At 44.0% G+C, this 19258-nt stretch overlaps 2 protein-coding genes across 4 annotated transcripts in view; one reads left to right on the top strand and one right to left on the bottom strand.

The window, feature by feature from the left end:
* The window catches only part of MED12L (mediator complex subunit 12L), a 521479-nt gene that overhangs the window by 82870 nt on the left and 419351 nt on the right, over window positions 1-19258 (bottom strand). The window contains exons 26-27 of the mRNA XM_039912671.1: window positions 7554-7753; window positions 4392-4580 (exon numbers count right to left, since the gene is read on the bottom strand). Of these exons, the coding sequence (XP_039768605.1) occupies window positions 4392-4580; window positions 7554-7753 (389 nt within the window). The remainder of the gene's footprint in view (window positions 1-4391; window positions 4581-7553; window positions 7754-19258) is intronic.
* Window positions 1-19258, top strand: part of P2RY12 (purinergic receptor P2Y12) — a 101056-nt gene that overhangs the window by 11243 nt on the left and 70555 nt on the right. The gene's annotated exons all lie outside the window — the stretch shown is intronic.

The raw sequence follows: 19258 nt of genomic DNA, 5'->3' as shown, positions 1-19258 counted from the left end.
CAAGTACCACAATTATTAATTATTATTATTGCTTCATCGAAGCTTTTGACACCAAAAGGTCCTAAAAATATCCTGATGAAAGGACCTTTCATTGGCTTTTGTGAATAAAATGGGGATTGAGACCATGAGCCCCAGATGGGACAGGGACTGCGTCCAACTCGATTTGCTTGGTGTTTAATACATATTATCATTATCATTATTATTATTATTATTATTAAAGGCACTAAGAAAAAGGACTGTGGCTGTGATTGTAACTGTGACTGTGATTATAGTAAGTCACTTTTCTCCCTCTGCTTTCTACTTCCTCACCTCATCTCCAGTCCCAAGATCCCCTGGGTGAAGTGTGGTCAATACATTCCACATAAGCAATTGAGGATATTGAGCATTTGGACAGAATCAAGTCAAACTGCATGAAAAACATATTTTTAAATCATACACAGCATGATTCTTAAGAGTGCTGAAATCTGTCATGACCATGGTCAGGATGTAGAATTGAGTAAACCTGATGTGTTTTTTGGGTCAGTTTTATTTTTTATAATTCCCTCCATGGACAAACTGAATAGCTTGCATTTACCCCAGCACTTAGGACAGTGCCTGGCACATAATAAGTGCTTTACAAACACCTAAAGAAACAAACAAAGAGAAAAAAGCAGAGACAGAGTGTTGCAGCTCAGTATAGGTCTAGGCAAAGTTGTTCATTGAGCAACTTACCATGACACAGTTTACATGTGACCCCTAAAAATAGATTGTTCTCTCTCTTCCTCTGCCTCTCTACATGTATATTATATTTACTATACTTGGAAACTATAAACAATAAATATTCGATTAGCTGACCCCGGTTGCAATTTGTCCATGCCCTTCCTGCTGTGGGGTGGGGAGCGTCGAAGAAGTGACATAATAATAATAGTGATAAATGCGGTATTCATTAAGCACTTACTATTTGTCAAGATTGTACTAAGCGGTAGGGTAGACACAAGATAACCAGGTCCATATAGTCCCTGACCCACAGGAGGTTTATGGTCTAAGAAGGAGGGAGAACAGCTATTCCACTGATGAGGAAACGGCGGCCCGGAGACGTTCAATGAATTGCTAAAGGTCACCCAGCTGGCAAGTGATAGAGATAAGAGTGGAACTCAGGTCTTCTGACTCCCAGATCTATGCTCTTTCCACTAGACCTTGTTGAGCTGAGAAGTTGCTGGCCTCCACCACCAGATTCTCAGCAAAAGGAGGTTTATATGGTGAAAGAGGCTTGGGACGCCCAAACCTGGTCAATGTTGCAACTCTCATTGTGAAGGATGGAGAGTACTCAACTCTATGGGATCAAACCTCCTTCGCTTAGTTGGCCAATCCGAGCAGACAAAGCACCAAACTCTTCCATGAGAGAAACAGCAACAGCATGTAGTCAACCCATGGTACTTACTGAGCGCTTACTGGGGGCAGTCCACTGTACTAAAAGCTTGTGTAGTACGAGGCCATTATTGTGTCACCAACCCAAAGTCCTCCCACTTCAATAAACTATGAGGGAAGGAAAGCTTTCCATTTTCCATAGTTCTCAGTTTTCTGGTTTGCCCAAGTGGGGTAATTCAGAGTACATGTACAGTTTGTCTTTCAATTAATAATCAAGGGAATTCATGGAGCATGCACTGTGTGCAGAGCACTAAATCAAGTGCCTGGGAAAGAACAATACACCAGCCTTTATCTCTTAGCGTTCATACGTGACTGTTGGGGTAAGTCAGGGTGGGAGGAAAGTGGGGTAAAGGGAGAGACCACAGTGCCAGTGAGCATCTCATGTCCTCTGAGACATTATTATTATTAATGAGAATAATAATACTGATGATTATGGTATGGGTTAAACATTTACTATGTGCCAGGAACTGCACTAAGCGCTGGGGCGGATACAAGCAAATTGGTTCGGACACAGTCCCTGTCCCACGAGGGGTTGACAGTCTTGATCCCCATTTTACAGATGAGGTAACCGAGGCAGAGAAAAGTGAAGAGACTTGCCCAAGGTCACATTGCAGACAAGTGACAGAGCCAAAATTAGAACCCATGACCTTCTGGATCCCAGGCCTGTACTTTATCCAATATTCCACATAGTACTGAGAAGCAGCAGCGTGGCTCAGTGGAACGAGCACGGGCTTGGGAGTCAGAAGTCATGGGTTAGAATTCCGGCTCTGCCACCTGTCAGCTGTGTGACTGTGGGCAAGTCACTTAACCTCTCTGTGCCTCAGTTACCTCATCAGTAAAATGAGGATTAAGACTGTGAGCCTCACGTGGGACAACCTGATTACCCTGTATTTACCCCAACGCTTAGAACAGTGCTCTGCACATAGTAAGCGCCTAATAAATACCAACATTTTTTATTTTTTACTGATCTCCTGCCTCAGTCATCTCTGGAGACTGCCCTCACTTGAGCAGTTGATCTCTCTGGGGGCCTCCTATCTTCAGCCTCAGAAAGGTCTTGTGACTGGGTTCAGAGACCACTCACTCCCTTCCGGGCCAGGTCAGCCCAGGCTCCTGCTAGGGAGGAACACTCTCATCGGAATGGGACAGGGGAAGACCCAGCTAGAATGGCACAGTGGATTTGTTAGTACAATAACTTACCATATCCCGACTTGATTACTGCATCAGCATCCTTTCTGATCTCCCAAACTCCTTTCTCTCCCCATTTCAGTCTATACATCATACTGCTGCCCAGACTATCTTTCTATAGAAACGCTCTGGGAATGTCACCCGCTTCTCCAAAATCTCCAGTGGTTACCTATCAATCTTCAAATTAAGCAAAAACTACTCACTATTAGCTTCTCAAAACTTTCCATCACCTTGTCTCCCTTCTCTCCTTTTACAGCCCAGCCCCCACACTCCACTCCTCTGCCACCGCTAACCTCCTCACTGGGCCTCGTTCTCGCCTGTCCCGCTGTCAAACCCTGGCCCACATCCTACATCCTCTAGCCTGGAACGCCCTCCCTCCTCATATTCACCAAACTAGCCACTTCCCCCCTTCAAAGCTCTACCGAAAGCTCACCTCCTCCAGGAGGACTTCACAGACTGAGCCCCCCTTTTCCTCTGCTCCTCCTCCACTCCCCCTTGTCCCTACTCCCTCCCTCTGCTCTACCCCCCACCCTGCCCCACAGCATTTGTGTACATATGTACATATTTATTATTCTGTTAATTTTATTAATGATGCGTATATATCTATAATTCTATTTATTTACTCTGATGGTATTGATGCCTATCTACTTGCTTTTTTTGTTTTGTTGTCTGTCTCCCCCCTTCTAGACAGTGAGCCCACTGTTGGGTAGGGATTGTTTCTATTAGTTGCTGAATTGTACTTTCCAAGCGCTTAGTACAGTGCTCTGCACACAGTAAGCGCTCAGTAAATACAATTGAATGAACGAATGAATCAAGCACAGGCCTGGGAGTCAGAAGGTTATGGGTTCTAATCTCAGCTCCACCACTTGTCTGTTTTGTGACCCTACCAATGTCTGTCTCTCCCTCTAGAGTGGAATCTCGTTGTGGGCAGGGAATGTATCTACCAACTCTGTTATACTGTACTCTCCAAGCACTGAGTAGAGTGTTCTCCACACAGTAAGCGCTCAATAAATAAATACCACTGATGGACTGATTGATTGATTGAGCTCAGAACCTCTCATTGGGGCAGAGGAAGAAGAAAAGACTGAAAGATGAACAAAGAGATGGGGCCAGAATCTCTCAACCACTTATCCACTTACAGGATCAGTTTAGAATAAGAATCTGTATCTTCCACCCAAATGGAGACTGTACGCCCGTCAAAAGGCAGGGACTGTCTCTATCTGTTGCCAATTTGTACATTCCAAGCGCGTAGTACAGTGCTCTGCACATAGTAAGCGCTCAATAAATAATAATGTTGGTATTTATAGCGTGGCTCAGTGGAAAGAGCCAAGGCTTGAAAGTCAGAGGTCATGGGTTCGAATCCCGGCTCTGCCACTTGACAGCTGTGTGAGTGTGGGCAAGTCACTTCACTTCTCTGTGCCTCAGTTACCTCATCTGTAAAATGGTGATTAATCGTGAGCCTCATGTGAGACAACCTGATTCCCTTGTATCTCCCCCAGCATTTAGAACAGTACTCTGCACATAATAAGCGCTTAACAAATACCAACATTATTATTATTAATAAATACTATTGAATGAATGAATGAAGAAGATGGCAGGAGAATATGGGCACTTCTCTGAAACGGGAAGCCTGGTTTTCAGAAACCACCAGAAGTCAGGACCAGTAGAGGTGAATAGCAAACACAGAAAAAATTCTGAATTTTATGCATACTGATTTTGGCTGAATGGGATAGGGAAACAAAGCAACTATCGACAGTAAATTTGTCCATGCAGAGTGAACAGTGAAGTCTTTCCAATACCTGAAGGATGCGCTTAATATGTTGTCTTTGAAGGTTGTCCCCTTCTGTACACTCTTTAATTCCATGAGGGTAGCAAATCAGCTGCAACAATTTCTGGGCTTGCTTGTGTGAGAGAACAGGATCTAGGATGAGATCTTTGTCTGTGCACAACCTTTCTGGTTCTTTGAGGCAATGCTCTCCTACCCATTCCTGAAAACAACATATAATGAAGCAGGCGATGACCATCAGGGCACTTAGACTGAGTGCTTCCTGGAAGCATAATTAACAACAGTAATAACACCATTTTCAATTTGCATAACATTTTCATTACTCCAAAGAACTCACACCAATTACCTCATTTTGACGTGAAACATCCTGAGGTGGAAGGCAGATGGAGGTATTAATAACTCCACTTTACTAATGAGTACCAAGGACCAGAGATGTTAAGTGCTTTGCCCAAGGTCACGCAGCAGGCCAGTGATAGAGCTGGGACCAGAACCCGGGTCTTCTGATTCCAAGATCGGTCAAGCGATCCACTAGTCCACACTCCATGACATGCAGCACCACTCCCAACCCCACAGCGAATATGTACATGCCTTTAAATTATTTATTATAAATTACTTATTCATATTAATGTCTCTCTCCCCCTCTAGATTGTAAGCTCATTTTAGGCAAGGAACATGTCTGCTAATTCTCTTATATTGTACTCTCCCAAGCACCTAGAATAGTGCTCTGCACTTAGTAAGCACTCAATAAATACCATTGATTGATAATAATAATGGTAGTTGTTAAGTGCTTGTTATGCACCAAGCACTGTAATAAGTGCTAGGGTGGATACAAGCAAATCGGGTCGGACAAAGTCACTGTCCCAAAGGGATTGTCTCAGTCCCCATTTTACATATAAGGTAACTGAGGCACAGAGAAGTGAAGTGACTTGTCCAAAGTCACACAGCAGACAAATGGAAGAGCCGGGATTAGAGCCCATGACCTTCTGACTCCCAGGTCCGTACTCTAGCCACCATGCCATGCGGCAGACACTTAGAGAAGCCTTATCCAACATGATACAATGGTGGGCTTTTAGCTCCTGGTGGGCTGGGGAGTCAAAGGGAGATGGTTGAAGACAAGCTTTCCTCCTATAATCCTTCCATGAACTATTGCAGGTGTCTTTTATGATCAAGGCCAGGCATCCTGAAAAATCCTGAAGCATCATATCCTGGAATTGCTAAATGGAACCACCCAGGCTTAAACTGGAAAGTACAAAGATGGAGGGCATAGCCTTTTGAAGGGCCAAGAAGGGCAGCCAACTCTAGTGTAGGCAGAGGATAAGCACATATAATGATGAATGCTGAGATTCAACTGGGAAGCATGGTGACCTAGTGGAAAGAGTATGGGCTTGGGAGTCAGAAGACCTGGGTTCTAATCCCGGCTTCCCTACCTGATTGCTGTGTGATCTTGGGCAAGTCACTTAACTACTCTGTTCCTTAGGTTCCACATCTGTAAAACAGTGATTTAATACTCATGCTTCCTCCTACTTAGTCTGTAGGACAGAGACTATTTCCAACATGAATATCTTTGATTCTATCCCAGAGGTTAGAACAGTGCTTGACACGTAGAAAGTACTTCACAATAATAATGATGGTATTTGTCACATGCTTCCTGTGTGACAAGACTGTTTTAAGTGCTAGGGTAGATACAAGTTAATCACAAGAACTATAATTACTATTACCAGTTTCCCTTTCTAGACTGTAAACTCACTGTGGGCAGGGAATGTGTTCATTATATTGTATTCTCCCAAGTACTTAGTACAGTGCTCTGCACACAGTTAAGCATTCAATAAATTCGATTGACTGACTCAAACAAATAGAACAGATATCCCAGGTAAATGTGGAAGGGGACATCCAAATGCACGTTTCCTTTCAACAAGATTTAATCAATCAATCAATCAATCAATGATATTTATTGAGTGCTTACTATGTGCTGAGCTCCGTACTAAAAGGTTGGGAGAATACAATATAACAGAGTTGGTAAATACGCTCCCTTCCCACAAGGAGATTACAGACTATCATAATCATCAAATGGTATTTATTGACAGCTTATTCTATGCAGAGCACTGTACTAAACACTTGGAAGAGTTCAAAACAACAGAGTTGACAGACACATTCCCTGCCCACAGCGAGCTCATAGTCTAGACTGGGAAAGAAACATTAGTATAAAGAAATAATTTAAAATATAGAATATGAAGCTATGTACATAACTATTGTGGTGTTGGGTGTGGGGGCTATTATCAAATGCCCAAAGTCAGAGATCCAAGTGCAGAGTCTAGAGGGGAAGACAGATATTACAATAAATAAACATCAGATATGCACATAAGTGCTGTGGGGCTGAGGGTGGAGTGAATAAAAGGTGCAGCTCCAAGTGCAAGGATGACACAGGAAAGGAGAGGGAGTAGAGGAAATGAGGGCTTAGTCAGGAAGCTTCCTGAAGGAGATGTGATTTTAATATAGCTTGAAGGTGGGGAGAGTGATGGTCTGTCATATATGGAGGGGGAAGTAGTTCCAGGTCAGAGGGAGGACACAGGCAAGAAGTTGGCAGAGAGATAGACGAGATTGAGGTGCAATGAGTAGGTTTGCATTAGAATGAAGTGAGCTTGCTGCATTATAGGAAATCAGTGAGGTAAAGGTGTCAGCAGAGCATCCAAAGGGAGATGTCCTCAGGCAGGAGGAAATATGAGACTGTAGAGAAGCAAAAAGATCAGTACTGAAGATGCAAATTTGGGAATCAGCTGCAAAATGAAGGTAGTTGAAGCCTTCAGTGAATGGATTCTGCACGGAAGTGGGTGGAAATGGAGAATAGCAGGGGACCCAAAACTGAGCCTTGAGGGACTCCCACAATTAGGGGATGGGAGGCAGAGGAGTAACTTATGAAAGTGACTGAGAATGAGCAGCCAGAGAGATAGGAAGAGAACCAGGAGATTGTAGACTGCCTTCACTGTTCACTCTAGACTGTAAGCTTGTTATGGGCAGGGATAGTCTACTCTTCCAAACGCTTAGTACAGAGGTTTGATTGCTGATTGATTGAATGAATGAAGACAAGAACCAGGATGGGATAAGCCTATAAAATCCCAAATCAACACAAATCCCAGACATATGAGGATTCAGTACTGTGTAAGGCTCAACCAATTACCTGCTGGCAGATTGTCCTTAGCACATATCTAGCATATTCACTTAAACTTGCAGTTTCTATAGAAACGGCTTTCCCACAGGATTTCATGGTTTGTGTGGAGCCCCAAATATCATCATCGTTAATGTCATCCAATAAACCCTTCATGGTGAAATCATCATTCTTCAAAGAGTTGGTGTTGCTGGTGCCAATTTCAGCATCCCCTAAAGTAAAATAAATAGAGGAGTAACTGTTAGAAAACTTGCCCACGTTTCGCAAATCAGTATTATTTACTTTTAAGAGCTAAAAAGATGGCCAAAGGGTTCTAGCTGATGTTAAGATGCATTATAACACAGAAACCAGCCGAGAGCCAAGCCCAGTGGAGAGATCTCCAGCAGTTTCTACGAGATAGAGAGAAACTGTGTTTTATAAATATGCTCCTTTCTTTGGCATTTTGAGTGAGTTCTGAATATGAAAAGCCACTCCAGATGATACCATAATAAAATATCTCCAGGCCAGACATTCAACCAGTTCCTTTAACAGTGATTGCAGGTGGAATTGACTAGGTTGAGTGAAAGTAAAAAAAAAAAGAATAAATAAAATAGGATGCACACAGAAAAGCTCAGCTCATTTGGGCAGGGAATGTGTCTACCAACTCTATTATACTGTACTCTCTCAAGCTTTCAGTACAGTGTTCTGCACGCAGTAGGTGCTCAATAAATATGACTGATTGATTGAACCCTAGTGCCTTAGACCACTGACTAAAAAACTCTAATCATAGCGGTCCATTTTCCTGGGAGCGCTGTTGGGGTTAGGGAATGCTTGATGACTAATCCTCGTTTTGCCAATCTCCTCAATCCATCGATCGATAGTACCTAATGAACACTCATTCTGTGCAGAGCACTGTGTTTGGGAGAGCATAAAATAGTAGACACCATCCAAGTGTTTAGAACAGTGCTCTGCACACAGTAAGTACTCAAGAAATATGATGGAATAATTGAATGAATCTCCGTGTTCAAAGAGCTTACACTACAGTGGGGGAGATAGACATTAAAATAAATTAAAGGGAGAGGGAAGCAGCAAAAGCTTAAATATCAGTACATAAGTGTTACAAGGGGTCAGGGAGTGAGTGTCCAAGTGCTTTACTGATGAGAAAGTGCTGGAGTAGTATTAGGGGGGAAATAGGGTGAGACTATGAGAGGTTAATCAGAGAAAGTCTCTTGCAGGAGGTATGATTTTATAAGGGCTTTGAAGATGGGGAAAGTGGTGGTCTGTTAGATGTAGAAGGAGAGGGAATTCCAGGCAGGTGTGAGGAGTTGAGAAGGAGTTGAAGATGAGAGAGAAGAGAATGAGGCACAGTCTGGCTTTAGAATAGGGAAGAGTGCAAGTCAGGGTCAAGTGGGAGAGAAGTGAGGATAACCAGAGGGGAAGAGAACTTATTGAGTGCCCTAAAACCAATGGTTAGCAGGCTTTTCTTGATTCAGAGAGGAATGGACAATTAAAGGGTTTTGGAGAAATGGGCAGATATGTGTAAAATGATTTTTTAGAGAAGAGGTCTGGGCAGCAGAATGAAGTTTTTATTGGAGAGGTGAGAGGCTGGAGGCAGAGAGGTCAGCGAGGAGGCCGATGCAGTCAACAAGTCGTGATAGGACAAGTGCTTAGACCAGCATGGTGACAGTTTGGATGGCAAGAATGCAAAGATCCTCTCTGCCAGCCACCATCCAATTGGAAAAACCTACTTGATGAATGCCTGAATTTACTCAGTTAGTTAGCATAGAGGCTTAGTACATCCTAAAAACAACTAAGAAAAATTTCTAAATTGCTGTAAGGAAGCCACATATCTTTGCAATGACTGAAATAACCACAGTTGATATTAGAGTGAGAAATAAACCTGAAATGTTAGAGGGGACTTCAAAACCTCTGTGGAATGTTCAGGCCTCAGTGTTTTATCAGTCAATCAATCAGTGGTATTTATTGAGTATTTACTGTGTGCAGAGCACTGCATTAAGTGCTTGGGAGAGTAGAATACAACAGAGTTGATAAACATGTTCCCTGCCCATAATGAGCTTATCCACTAGGAATTCAGACTAGCTGACTTGGATGAGATTTTAAATGAATTGATAACTGAGACAAGGTAACCTGTAGTCCCACCACCAGCCCTCCAAACATCAGGCTGAATGGAGATTCTACCCTGATGTGAAATGAGGAATTCAGTAACTAAGGTCTATGAAAGGGAGACCCTAAATGATCAATCATTCAATGGTACCTTTTGAGCTCTTACTGCATGCAGAGCACTGAACTAAGAGAAGCAGCATGGCTTAGTGGATAGAGTATATGCCTGAGTGTCAAAAGGGCCTGAGTTCTAATCCAACTCCTCCACATGTCTGTTGTGTGACCTTGGACAAGTCACTTAACTTCTCTAGGCCTCAGTTACCTCTTCTGTCAAATGGGGAATAAAAGTGTGAGTCCCATGTGACACAGGGACTGTGTCCAACCTTTATTAACTTGTATCTACTCCAGTATTTAGAACAGTGCTTGGCACATAGTAAGTACTTAACAAGTACCCTAATTATTATTATTATTATTACTATTAAGGCCTTGGGGACTACAATACAGAGTACAAGATAACAAAAACTGGTAAACACGCTCCCACTTTCCCTGCCCACAAGGAATTTACAATCTAGAGAGGGAGACAGACATTAAAATAAATGATGGATATGGACCTAATTGCCGTGAGGCTGAGGGTGGGGCTTCAAGTGCTTCAAGGATGTAATCCCAAGTGCATGGATTACACAGAAGAGAGAGGGAGTTGGGGAAATAGTCTCAATCAGGGAAGGCCTCTTGGAAATCAATCAATCATATTTATTGAGCACTTAATATGGGCAGAGCACTGGACTAAAGGCTTGGGAGAGTACGATACAACAGAGTTGGTAGACATGTTCCCTGCCTACAAGGAGCTTAGAGTACAGAATGGGGGACAGACAAAATAAATTACAGGGCACACGAGTTTGCTTACGGGGCAAACTCAAATAATTCACCTTGAAATGCCAAATATTTCTCTCCTATTACCAATCTGAAACTATGCCAAGGGCAATGGAGGAATATTCCTGGAAGGGAGCAAGTGGGAAAAAGAGATTCTGAGACCAAGCTGACATCTAATCATTTGTGGTTTGTTACTAATTTGGCTTTTTAAGTGGGTTCCAACTTTCTTGAGACTATAGGGAGCTCGATTATGTTGTCTCCTCTCCAGGCTCTCCCAAAACGCACCTTGCTACAAGGGCCAAAAGGACCCTGAGCACTGTGGGTTAGACATGCAATCCTAGTAGAGATAGCAGTTTTTCATAAGGGGCTGCAGGGTGTGAGGAGTCCCTGAGTTCAGCCCCTGCTCAATTGCATGCTCCTCAAGGCAGGTAACACCTGGATTCCTTCTACGCATCATTTAGTTCCCAAAAGCTTATTCCAATGCTCCACTCACAGTAAGTGCTGGGGGGCAGTCAGACATCTCTGGAGCATGGAAGCGTGGGTATGAAGGATTGGAAGTATGGGAAGAATTCTGGCCTAATGGATGCAAAGAGCATGAGTTTTGGAGTCAGAAGGACCTGGATTCTAATCTCAGCTCTGCTAGTTGTCTGCAGGGTGACTTTGGGCAAGTGCCTTAACTTCTCTGTTCCTCAGTTACATCACCAGTAAAATGGGGATTAAGACGGTGGGCCCCATATAGGATATGGCCTGTGTCCAACCTGATTAGTTTGTGTCTACTCTAGTGCTTAGTACTGTGCTTACAGGGCACATTCTAAGCGCTTAACAAATCCAATAAAAATATACTAAAAATGAGGAAATGTAAATTTGACTTCTCATTTAGAGCATTCATGCAGAGAGCAGCATCGGACTCCCTGTCTCACAGGCTTGTAACCTCGACATTATCCTTGACATCTTCCCCATAGTCAATCTGTCACTAAATCCTGTCGTTTCAACCGTCAAAACATTGCTAATAATAGTTAACAGCTACAGCAATTACAAATTCAAAAAAAGATTATTAAAGTAATCAAAAATAATTACCAGTGTAGACATACCTGAACGGATACAAAACCCCATCCTCTACTAAAATGCAAACGGAAGTGTTGGTAATTCTGATCTTCAGTGTTGACTCAGATCTTTCACTCATTCATTCTATTGTTAAATTAATTCATAAATATTCAGTGCTTACTGTGTGCAGAGCACTGTACTAAGTGCTTGGAAAGTAGAATACAGCAATAAAGAGAGACAATCCCTACCCACAAAGGGTTCACAGTCTAGAGGGCTTACAGTCTTTCTTTCCTCAGGGGTGGGCAATGATTATCACAGGGTTGGGGGAACAGCCTGGCATGGCTGAGAGACGGCCTCAATCTTTACCTGTGCTCAGCCCAGGTGCATAGACACACCCTTATTTATCTATCTATGAATCCCGGCTCTGCCACTTGTCAGCTGTGTGACTGTGGGCAAGTCACTTAACTTCTCTGTGCCTCAGTTACCTCATCTGTTAAATGGGGATTAAGACTGTGAGCCTCATGTGGGACAACCTGATTACCCTGTATCTACCCCAGCGCTTAGAATAGTGCTCTGCACATAGTAAGCGCTTAACAAATACCAACATTACTATTATTATTATTTATTCATATTAATATCTTTCTCCCTCTAAAGACTGTAAGCTTGTAATGGGCAGGGAATATGTCTGTTCTATTGTTATATTATACTCTCGAAAGTGCTTATAACAGTACCCGATCTATGAGTCTCCAAACAATGGCCCTGGGGTAGTGGTGATCGATGTGATTTCGCTTGGGATTCACCAGGCCCTGCCCACTCCTGCTCCTGGACCCACTCAGCAGGAAGTCTAAGGCCAGGGGAGAGGGAGACATGCTCTTTTCCTCTGCCAATGCCTCTTGGGAGACTAGGGAGTGGGGAGAGAGGATGGGGAGGGATGAGGGAGATGAGACCAGCAGGAGACTCTAACTGGAAAAAAAAAGCAGCTGCGGAAGTCATTGCACCCCACTTCCCACTGGGTATCCCCACGGGGGTGAAGAGAGTGGGGGTGCCACAGCCCGTGGGCATCCCCTGCCGATGGGGCTCTGAGGTTGGTCTGGGTTAGAATGACCCAGGCTCAGGAGGCCCCTGATGGCTCTCACCAGGCACAGCATTTAATAGTCACACATCATTTAATCAATCCATTGTATTTGCTGAGTGCTTACGGTGTGCAGAGCCCTGCACTAAATGCTTGGGAGAATACAACAGATTTGTACATATCCATAATTTATTTATTTTAAAATGTATCTTCCCCTCTAGACTGTAAGCTAGTTGTGGGCAGGGAATGTGTCTCCCAACTCTGTTATACTGAACTCTCCGAAGAGTTTAGTACAGTGCTCTGTACATTGTATGTGGTTAAAAAATGTGATTGGTGGATTGATTGGTAAACATGTTTCCTGGCAACAACGAGCTTACAGTGCCAATTTGTGGAAGTCCCATGCTACCTGATACTAGGCACTAAAATCGAAACGGTAAAGAAACCCACACATGAAAGCAATCAAGACCGGAGAGGGGATAGGCCGGCTGAAAACAGTATAAAACACTCATGTATATCCCCAGCACTTGAACTGGCTCCCAGTCTGACACATGGGACAATCCCCCTCACAGTGACTAATCTCTATTGGAATCCCATTAAATTGATAACAACCAGCTGGCTTTCTTCTAAGTTGATAAAAAAGGAAACTGAGCCAAATATGCATTATTGTAACATAATAATAATTATCATAATAGTAGTAATAGTATTTAAGCGCTTATTAGCCCATAATAAGCTTGCCTTCAATCATGCCCATGTCTTTCCCAACCTAAAAAAATCCACCTTCCCTTGATCCCACAGCCCCCTCCAGTTACCGCCCCACCCCCCTCCTACCCTTCCTCTTCAAACTCCTTGAGCGAGTCGTCTACATCCTCTGTCTCAAATTCCTCTCCTCCAACTCTCTCCTGGATGCCCTCCAATCTGGCTTCCGTCCCCTTCACTCCAAAGAAACCGCCCTCTCAAAGGTCACCAATGATCTTCTTGCCAAATCCAATAGCTTCTTCTCCATCCTAATACTCCTCGACTTCTCAGCTGTATTTGACACCGTGGACCACCCCCTTCTGGAAACATTATCCAACCTTGGCTTCATTGACTCTGCCCTCTCCTGGTTCTCCTTATCTCTCTAGCCGCTCATTCTCAGTGTCCTTCATGGGCTCCTCCTACCACCCCCTAACTGTGGGGGTCCCTCAAGGTTCAGTTCTCGGTCCCCTTCTATTCTCCATCTACACTCAATCCCTTGGGAACTGATTCGCTCCCACTGCTTCGACTACCATCTCTATGCAGAGGATACCCAAATCTACATCTCCTCCTCTGATCTCTCTCCCTCTCTCCAGGCTCGGATTTCCTCCTGTTTTAAAGATATCCCTACTTGGATGCCCTCCCGTCACCTCAAACCTAACATGTCCAAATCAGAGCTTCTTATCTTCCCACCCAAACCCTCTCCTCTCCTGAACTTTCCCGTCACTGTAGATGGCACCACCATCCTTCCCGTCTCACAGGCCCGTAACCTTGGCATCATCTTTGATTCCTCTCTCTCATTCAACTCACATATTCAATACGTCACCAGATCCCGTCGGTCCCACCTTCACTACAATCACTAAAATCCACCCTTTCCGCTCCATCCAAACTGCTCCTATGCTAATAAAATCACTCATCCTATCGTACCTAGATTACTGCATCAGCCTCCTTTCTGACCTCCCAACCTCCTGCCTCTCCCCCCTCTGGTCCATACCTCACTCTGCTGCCCGGATCATCTTTCTACAGAAATGTTCAGTCAGGTCATCCTCCCTTCTCAAAAATCTCCAGTGGTTGCCTATCCACCTCTATATCAAACGAAAATTCCTCACCATTGGCTTTGAAGCACTTCACATCACCTTGCCCCCTCCTACATCACCTCATTTCTCTCCTTCTACAACCCAGCCTGCATACTTCGCTCCTCTGGTACTAACCTTCTCACTATGCCTCAATCTCACCTGTCTCACCGCCAGCCCCTGGGTCACATCCTGCCTATGGCCTGGAACACCCTCCCTCCTCAAATCCACCAGGCAATTACTCTCCACTGCTTCAAAGCCTTACTGAAGGCACATCTCCTCCAAGAGGCCTTCCCACACTAAACCCGCTTTTCCTTATCTCCCACTCCCTTCTGCGTTGCCCTGACTTGCTCCCTATTCTCTGCCCCACCAGGCCCCCAGCCCCATAGCACTTATGTGTTTATCTGTAATAATATTTATTCGTATTGATGTCTGTCTCCCCCACTCTAGACTGTAAGCTCATTGTGAGCCGGGATTGTCACTATTGTTATATTGTACTTTCCCAAGTGGTTAGTACAGTGCTCTGCACATAGTGAATGCTTAGTAAATATGATTGAATGAATGAATGGTGAAGAAGCTGAAGGGTGATAGCCAACTTGCTGCAAAATAGGCATTTACCTATTTACTTTCAAAAGTGAAATGAAACTAAGGCTCCCTTGCTTGAGAGGTGAAACTGTGGACTTTCCTTTTTTTAAATGGTATTTGTTAAGCAGTTCCTCTGTGCCAGCCACTGTACTAGTACTGTACTAATGAGTTTGGACCACACCCCATGTCATGTCATTCATTCATTCCTTCAATCGTATTTATTGAGCGCTTACTGTGTGCAGAGCACTGTACTAAGCACTTGGAATGTACAATTCGGCAACAGATAGAGACAATCCCTGTTCCACATAGGACTCATAGCCTAAATCCCCCTTTAACAGATGAATTAACTGAGGCACAGAGAAGTTAAGTGACTTGCCCAAGGTCACACAGCAGTCAAGTGGGAGAGCCAGGATTAGAATCCAGGTCCTCCTGACTCCCAGGCCTGTGCTCCATACAATACGCCATGCCGCTTAAGTCCTTACTATATATCAAACACTGTACTAAGCACTGGGGTAGATACAAGTTCATCAGGTCGACTCAGTCCCCATCCCACATGGGTCTCCCAGTCTAAGTAGGAGGGCAAACAATAGACTGTGAGTCCACTGTTGGGTAGGGATTGTCTCTATTTGTTGCCAAATTGTACTTTCCAAGTGCTTAGTACAGTGAGCACCCAATAAGTGCTCAGTAAATAGGATTGAATGAATGAATGAAAGTATTGACTCCCAGTTTCACAGGTGAGGAAATTGAGGCACAGATAAGGGCAAATCTCTTAACTTCTCTGTGCCTCTATTTCCTCACCTGTGAAACTGGGATTCAACAGCTAAGAAGTTAAGGGACTTGCCCAGTGTCACACAGTAGACAAATGGTGGAGCTGGGGTGAGAACCCAGTTTCTCTGCTTCCCAGCCTTGTGCTCCTTCCACTAGGCCATGCTGTATCCACGTAAGGTGGAAGGTGCTTTAAGGGGTTGACATCATTACAGTGCTTATTGTGAGAATGATGGCAGATATGATCAAAATAATAATAATGATGATATTTGTTAAGTGCTTACTATGTGCCAAGCACTGTTCTAAGCGCTAGGGTACATACAAGGTAATCAGATGGGACACAGTCCCTGTCCTACATGGGGCTCACAGTCTTAACCCCCATTTTGCAGATGAGGGAACTGAAGCCCAGAGAAGTGAAGTGACTTGACCAAGGTCACGCAGAAGACATGTGGCAGAGCCGGTATTAGAACCCGTGTCCTCTGACTTCCGGGCCCGTGCTCTTTCCACTAGGCGACGCTGCTTCTCAGCGTACATGGGGCTGTGGCGGCCCGGGCTAGGGGGCCTTCTGTCTGGTCAGGGGAGTGGGCAAAGTGAGAGGCAAGAGAACCTCCCCGCCAACACACACCACAGCCAAGTGGTGTTTCCTGATGTGACTCTCCTCACCGCTCCCTCTCCATGCTTTATGAGTCACGCAGTCAATCGTCTTTACTGAGTGTTTACTGTGTGCAGAGCACTGTACTAAGTGCCTGGGAGAGTACGCTACAACAATAACACATTCCCTGACCACAGTGAGCTTACAGTGGCTTGCTTTTCCAAGAGCAGAGGCGACGGTGGTGTGGGTCAACAGGGGCTGTGACAGGGGATACTCCCATTTCCTCCATCCTAACGACACCTCGCAGAGCAGTGGCCCAGTGCCCCAGTGACAATCAGCATGGCCTAGTGGGTAGAACACGGGCCTGGGATTCAGAAGGACCTGGGCTCTAATCCCATCTCTGCCACTTGTCTGCTATGCGACTTGAGGCAAGTTACTTCACTTCTCTGGGCCCCAGTTACCTCGTCTGCAAAATGGGGATTGAGATTTTCAGTCCCTTGTGGGATGGGGACTGTGTCCAACCTAATTTTCCTGTATCCACCTAAGTGCTTAGTGCAGTGCCTGGCACATAGTAAGCATTTAACAAATGATATTTATTAGACTGTGAGCCTGTCATTGGGCAGGGATTGTCTCTATCTGTTGTCGAATTGCACTTTCCCAGTGCTTAGTACAGTGCTCTGCACATAGTAAGTGCTCAATAAATACTACTGAATGAAAATAAATACTATTGAACATAATTATTATTATTAGAACATGGACTTGGGAATGTCCCATCCAACTCTGTTGTATTGTACTCTCCCAAGTGCTTAGTACAGTGTTCTGCACACAGTAAGCACTCTTACCATTGACTGATTAACTATCGAACATTGCCAGCTCATGCACGGAGACCTGAATGAGCTAACGAGTAATAAAAATTCCACGTATCCCGGAAACGTAAAAACTTCTACTTTAAACGTCCCTATGAATTCACTGAGTTTGAAATTTACGAACAAAGTGAGCTCTTTGGCTATGATGACCTCTTGCCCCCTGATGGGGAATCTGAATCCCTAATCACTCATCTGGCAATACCTTCCACAAGGGAGTCAGGGAGTCGTGAATCATGAGCAAGACGGTGGCAAGAGGGGTTTGGGTGGAAGGTGTCCAGGACTGGGATTTGGGAGACCTAGGTTTTGGGCAAATCTCTTAACTTCTCTTTGCCAATCCATCAGTCATATTTACTGAACGCTTACTGTGTGCAGAGCATTAATATGTGCCGAGTACTTGACTAAGCACTTGGGAGATTACAATATAACAGAGTTGGTAGCATGTTCCCTCCCCATAACAAGCTTACAGTCTAGACAGAGAGACAGACTCAGTTTCCTAATCTACAGAATGGGGATAAAACACCTGATTTCCCGCCCCCTTAGACAGGAAGTCCTGTGTGGGATAAAGTCTGTGTCTGCTACAGCTATGCTATATGTGCTTAATAATGACCATTATCATTATTACTATCAATAATAATAATAGTAAACATAAGACAAGACAGAGCACACATTCTTAATTATCTTCTTATTCTTATCTTCTTATCTTATATTTATCTTATCTTATTATCTTATTATTCTTAATTCTCTTCTTATCTTAATTATCAACTGTGTGACTGTGGGCAAGTCACTTAACTTCTCTGTGCCTCAGTTCGCTCATCTGTAAAATGGAGATTAAGACTGTGAGCCTCACGTGGGTCTACCTGATTACCCTGTATCTCCCCCAGCACTTAGAACAGTGCTCTGCACATAGTAAGCACTTAACAAATACCAACATTATTATTATTATTATCTTTTAGAAGGGAAGTTGGAGATACTAGAAGGTTATTAATAAGAACTGTGGCATTCGTTAAGCACTTACTATGTGCCAGGCACTGTACTAAGTGCTGGGGTAGATACAAGGTTGATAGAGTTAGATTCAGTCCCTGTCCCACATGGGGCTCACCGTCTTAATCCCCATTTTACAGATCAGGTAACTGAGGCACAGAGAAGTGAAGTGAACTTGCACGGCATTAGAACACGGCAGACCAGTGGCAGAATCGGCATTAGAACCTAGGTCCTACTGACTACTAGGCCTTTGCTCTATCCACTAGGCCATGCTGTTTTCCAAACAGGGGTTTAGATCAACTCATGAAAAAGAGACCCCAGTGGCTTGTTAGAACACCCATGGCTTGTTAGAACATCCATCCCTATCCATGAGTCCGGATGTCAAAGAGGGCAGCTAAGCCAAGCCACATCTGGGCTAGAGAGACCACTGATTTGAGTAGTCAGTCCATAGCAGAGAGCATGTAGCCTTATGTTCAAATATTTCTAGCAGCTGCAATGAATAGAAAGTGGTGTTCCAGCTAGGAATTTGGAGAGCAGGCCTTTCTGCCTGATGTAAATTCTTTCAACAACAGATGACAGGAAAGGAATGAGGAGGAAAACTTGGGGAGCCTTTTCCCCACCCTAGAAAGGCCCTTAGAGAGTTTTTACCTCAGAGTTGAGCTATCCGGCTCAAGCCAAATCACATGTCAAGTTACCATGGTTGAACGGACAAACAATCCTCTCCTCAGTGAGTTTTTGCAGGCTCTGGAAGAAGTGATTCACTCCCCAAAGCCCTAGTTGCTACATTTTTATATGTGTAGAAAGATTTCACCTCCAAAACAACTTATATGTGCATATACACACTTCTGCATATGCCTTAGGAAATTCCATATTCAATGGGGTTAGTTCATTCAATCCATCAATCAATTAATGATATTTATTGAGCACTTACCGGGTGCAAAGCACTGTAATAATAATGTTGGTGTTTGTTAAGCGCTTACTATGTGCAGAGCACTGTTCTAAGCGCTTGGGGAGATACAGGGTCATTAGGTTGTCCC

Source organism: Ornithorhynchus anatinus, chromosome 1 (assembly GCF_004115215.2).
Source record: "Ornithorhynchus anatinus isolate Pmale09 chromosome 1, mOrnAna1.pri.v4, whole genome shotgun sequence".
NCBI lineage: Eukaryota > Metazoa > Chordata > Mammalia > Monotremata > Ornithorhynchidae > Ornithorhynchus > Ornithorhynchus anatinus.
This window is presented reverse-complemented; position numbering and strand designations above follow the sequence as displayed.